This window comes from Fukomys damarensis, unplaced genomic scaffold (genome assembly GCF_012274545.1).
Source record: "Fukomys damarensis isolate Sample0158 unplaced genomic scaffold, DMR_v1.0_HiC HiC_scaffold_26, whole genome shotgun sequence".
In the NCBI taxonomy this organism is placed as follows: domain Eukaryota; kingdom Metazoa; phylum Chordata; class Mammalia; order Rodentia; family Bathyergidae; genus Fukomys; species Fukomys damarensis.
In genome coordinates, this window is record NW_022900938.1 from 34,011,690 (window position 1) to 34,016,828 (window position 5,139).

Consider the following 5,139-nt stretch of genomic DNA (forward strand, 5'->3'; position numbering starts at 1 on the left):
CACTCCCAACGGTCTGCTGCCAAACCTCAGTGTTTACCAGAACCCGGAGATCTTCAAACCCACATGTCAGATTTCCTGTCTCCGGGGTTCTCAGTTCCTTCACCCTGGTCCTCATAGACCTCTCCGAAAAGGACGAGAGCAGGAAAGAGAAGCTGCACGGGAGGGAGCCTGCACCCGGCTGCCTCACCCCTCCTCTCTCCCCACCCCAAAGGCAGGAATTTCTGGGACACGCAGCTGGTCCACTCCCTCTTCCTCCTCCTTACCCAAGGCAGGGTGGGAAGGGCGGGGAAAACGCTGCGACTTTCCCGTCTCCCGGCCCAGAGTCCCAGGAGTGCATGCCGTGGTGTCCGGGGTGGCGGAGTGGGTGCCCGGGACGCGCGGGGGTATCGCGGAGGGGGCTGCCGTCCCACCTCCCCCGTAAGGCAGGGCGCTTCCGGGGTGGCTCTGGTCCCCGCGGGAGCCCCGCACCTCGTCCAGTGAGTCCAGTGGTTAGCGATGCTCCTGCTGCTGCCTGGGCTGTTGCTGCTGCTGGGGGCGCCACGGGGCTGCTCAGACCTCGAGGCGAAGACGCCCATCCCCAAGAGGGTCCTGGAATGGCAGGGTGAGTGTCCCCAGGGCCGGGGCACCGTATGGGTCAGCACTTAGGAGCAGAGAGGTGGTCGTGGCAGAGGAGGAAGGGCCAAGGGTGGGGATGGAGAGGCAGCCGGTTGCCTGGTTGCATTGCTCCTCTCTCTGGGTGGTTGAGCCCCGTTCCCAGGGCTGTGCATCTTGGCCTCTGCCTGGGGGAGCGGCGAGGGGCGGACCCGGAGCCCCAGTAACTCGACTCCGCTCTGGCAGCGTCCCTGACCCCTACAACTAGCCTGGGATAGGAGGCATTTCACAATGTAAACTTTCTCACAGTTGTTGGGAGGATCACCTCTTGGATAAACGACAAAAAGCTTTCATTTCGTCGCCGCCCAAAATGAGCGCTAGGCGTGGGCACCGCTCCTGCGGAGTGGACCCTCGCAAGCAGCAGGCTTCTCCACTTTGCCAATTCCAGAGAGAAAATTTGTATTAACGCCTCTAAAACGAAGTGAAAGAAAGGAACCCCAGAGCTGTGTGAGCTGACACAGGTTACTCGCTTGGCTTCACAGTTGCTCCAAGCAGAAAAGTGGAAACCTTAATTTCCATGGGATCACTAAAGATTGTTACCCCCTGAAACATTCACGTTCACACACGGATCAACTCAGTGTTTATTGAGCTCCTACTACAGTAAGACTCATAGAGGGACCTGTAAGAAGACCCGAGGAGAAGCTTCTGTCTTGCAGGGGCCCTCGTTCAGGAATGGGCCACCTCTGCCGTCCAGAAGCCAGGGTCCCAGGGCCTAAGGCTGTGTGTGAAGGGAGAGGGAGGTTGGGAGGAGTTAAACCAGGAGTCTCCTGAAAACCTCCATCCTCTCTGTCTTTGGGGATAAATTCGGGGAGGAGGGGGTAAAACAAGGTCAGTATCTGCTTTCTTCTTTTTACTTTGCCAGCACATCATGTGCATACTTGTGAAACACTTTTGTGGACCCCAGAGGTTTTATCAGGGGCAGATTGAACCCTCCACTTATTCTAACGTCTAAAGGCTAGAAACGCTCTTGCCTTGGACATTTCAGTAGAGCTTACTTCTGTGCATGCGCGGCTGCCCCGGGGTGGGGTCCGGTTCCCTGTAGTAGCCATTCCGCTCTCTGCTCTGTAATGTGTGGAGTTTGCGCGAGCACAGGACAGATCTGGGCTCATGTGACAGAACCTGGAACCAAGCCATGCAGACTATGTGCTGCTGATCCTCTGAGCACTGATGGGCTAATCCTTTCTATATGTAGCAGTCCCAAATCCCGTCCTGAGAGAGCTACTAAGGAGTGTCCTCTTTTCAGTAGTCAAGCGCACTCTAAAATTAGAACCCGCTGCCACTTCCTGCACTCTCTAGGTAAAGTTTGCCAATCTGAAGGAGTTCAAACAGTCACCATAGAGATTCTACATCTATGAAAATGCTGCTACTGATGTTCTAAAGAGCACAGAGGATAGACTAATCCTCACAAAGGCTGTGCTCCCTGAATCCTGTCATGGAGTTTTCAGTATAACCTAGACATATTTGAAATCAATTGTTTCTTATCTATACAAAGATAGAAAAAGAAAATCTTAGCTCAAGGTCCTGAGTTTGATCCCTGGTCCAAAAAAGAAAAGAAAAGTGTAACACTGGAAAGGATCTGAAATACTGTCTACTCTATCCACACAATCTTCAGATGCAGAAGCCAAGGGTAAGGCTGTTGGGTAATTAGCCATATTTTGGTAATTAGCCATATTTTTTTCCACAGTTTACCGTGTGCTTGTTGTACTACATTGCTTCATCTTTAGCTATGATTGGCATCCACAGAGCAACTGAAAAATAATACACCCTCACTTTAGTTTCATATCCACTAATATTGATATATAATCACAGCAGATCTGTTGTTTGAAAAGTATTAGTGATCGATCTGATACTCATTATAAGCATACTAGCTATAGGATGCAGGTGATAGGTTATATTGTACTGACTTGTTAGTCATTTATCCCTAGATGCAGTGTCATATAGCAGCAGTTAAGTTTGTGAGCTCTGAAGCCAGATTGTTGGAGTTAGACCCCAGTGATGCCATTTACCAACTATGTGATTTTGAGCAAGTTACTTAGCCTCTCTGTTCCTCCATTTCCTCAGTTATAAAGATGACATTAATAACAGAATTTACCTATTTTTTTGTTGCAGTGTCACCATGGTACCTTCTTCCTCTGGCCAGTCCAGAGCATTTTTCCAAGTCAATAGCCATGTTCCAATTATGTACTGCCCTGAGCACTCTACTTGGAAGTCTGGCATCTGTCTCCTATCTCTAATGGGCCCTACCAAGGGACTTTAATGGGGCTTATTTTCCTTAAAGAATCCAGGCTGCCCTTCTATCAAGTGTTAAAGTTCATTAACTGCACTCACTTGTGTATGCCAGATACTGGGAGGAAAGTGGGAAAGAAAGGAGAAGGACAGAGTGCATCTTGCCAAAAAAGCAACATAAAGCAGCATAGTCACTGCTGAAGGAAATAAAGGGGGAGCAAGTAAAAAACTTTGAAGCCACCTTCAGGGCTGAAAATTGTAAAAGTGAAGTGGCCCCAACCAACATGGTAGGAGAGTTTCCTCCAAGCTCTTTTGAACAAGCAGTGGCCAAGGGAAGTGAGGGTACCCATGTGCTTGCTTGGAGTCTTGGGGTCTTCATCTAATAGGAAGAAAGAAACATGATGTGAAGAGGGAGCCTCTTCACATCCTGTGCCAGTGGAAAGAGGCATGAAGGACTCATGGCCTCAGCTGCTCACTCATTCTCCATTTAGCAGTGGGTGCTTTATTTCACTGTCTTGGTTCGGGCTCATCCAAAAGCAGTCCCTGAAAGATATATGTATTGGGGTGCAAAGAGTTTATTTAAGAGGTGATCCTAGAAGGAAATGAGGCACAGAAGGGGAGAAAGCCACTATTGTACTGCCACTGGGGCTCAAGTTCATAAAGGACAATCTGAGGCCCTGTGTAGACCTCAGTGGACCTCATTATGGTTAGGAGGCTGAGGTATTTATCCGCCAACAGCCTTCGCATTGATTGAGGGTCACTCATGGAACATTAACCCTGGGGTGCTTCTAACCTGCCTGAAACACCCTCAGGCAGGCACACAGAAAGTGAGTCAGAGTTTAAGAGCATGGAGGTGGTTGAGCTCCAGGTGAGCTATGAGTACAGAACGACAGGATCTGTTCCACGCCCCCATACTGCGGAGATAGGAACATAAACAAGCTGTGACACTGTCCCCAAGAAGCTGAAAGCCCGGTAAGAAATACAGAAACCTAAACAAATTACAAAACAGAATGGTAGGTGTTAAAATAACAAGAAGTGAGCAAAGAGCTGAAGAGGAGCAGAGGAGGGACTGACCTGAGGAGCTGAAACTTACAAAAGGATAAGTTGGTAGGTGTCACATAGGGGAAAAGAGAGCATTCCTGGTAACACATTTTGTATGTGAAAAGCACAAAATCATGCGTCAACTACAGTAAAATTTCCTATCTCTGCTCTTTTGGGTTCAAAGAAAGAGGCCTTAAAGGGTCACTCAGGCAAATGGGCTGGTTGTACCCATCCCAGGATCCAGGGGACCCAGGAACAGGTTCGGCCTGTGTACTCAGACTGCCTAAGAACTGGAAAGTGGCCGCTGGACTGAAGCTGCTACTTTTGTTACTCCCTTGGGGATCACATGGTGGGCCCTGGAGGGTTCTTTCTGTCCTCTGGTTTCTTCTGCTTCTATTTGCAAAAGCTTTCATATGCAGCTCCCGCAACTTTCCAGGAAGAGCCCTTCAGTTTTGGAGGAGAGAAGTCTGGCCAGACTGTTCGGAGAGTGCAGGCCAATCCCAGGGCTCTGTCCTTGAATCAAGGCCTTCCCATGACTAACTGGCCACCAGAGGGATGCGAAGTGCCTGCAGGGATGCTGCCTCATTGAGGGAAGTGGATGGAGTGGATCCCCAGGATAGGGTCACTATCAGGGCAAGAAGCTGTGACCTGTCTATATTTGGAGGCAGGGAGAGATAAGGAAGCGAAGAATTCTGTTAAAGGCACTCCACATCTAAAAACAAAATCTGAATTGTGAAGCTGAGAAGGGTCTCATGGGTTTAGGCAAGGGGGAACCAGATCACACTTTTAAGTTTAAGACTGCCATGGGTAGTTCGGGACTTGAGAGTAACTCTGGAGGCTAACAGAGAAACCATCTGGGAAGTTAAAATTGATCTAAATCAGTCCTAGCAGGAATATGGAAGAGCAGAAAGTTTGGTTTCGAGAAATAATATTTTAAAAAATAAGCTAGTAGAAGGAGATGGGAGAAATTTCAGACTAGGAAGTAGATTGGTATGCAATAGAAATTCCATGTTTTGAAGATGAACCTGTTTTGTGTGGTGGCCAGATTTAACAAACATTTGGAGAAATGGTCACTAAAAAGCAGGTGAAAGAAGGTCCTCATAGCAGAGGACTTAGAGGACCAGGCATCCAAAGCAAAACTAGAGCTGGAGGCAAAAATTTAGGACTTTCCTGTCTGTGAGCCACAATAAGAAATATATTTTATAATATAATATATTACAA

At 48.5% G+C, this 5,139-nt stretch overlaps 1 protein-coding gene across 3 annotated transcripts in view; it reads left to right on the forward strand.

Moving 5' to 3' along the window:
* Positions 1-273: 273 nt before the first annotated feature.
* Positions 274-5,139, forward strand: part of Pla2r1 (phospholipase A2 receptor 1) — a 116,476-nt gene continuing 111,610 nt past the window's right edge. For all 3 annotated transcript variants that reach the window (XM_010606814.3, XM_010606816.3, XM_010606815.3), the window contains exon 1: positions 274-601. In XM_010606814.3, coding sequence (XP_010605116.1) covers positions 496-601 — 106 coding nt within the window. In that variant the 5' untranslated portion in view covers positions 274-495. The remainder of the gene's footprint in view (positions 602-5,139) is intronic.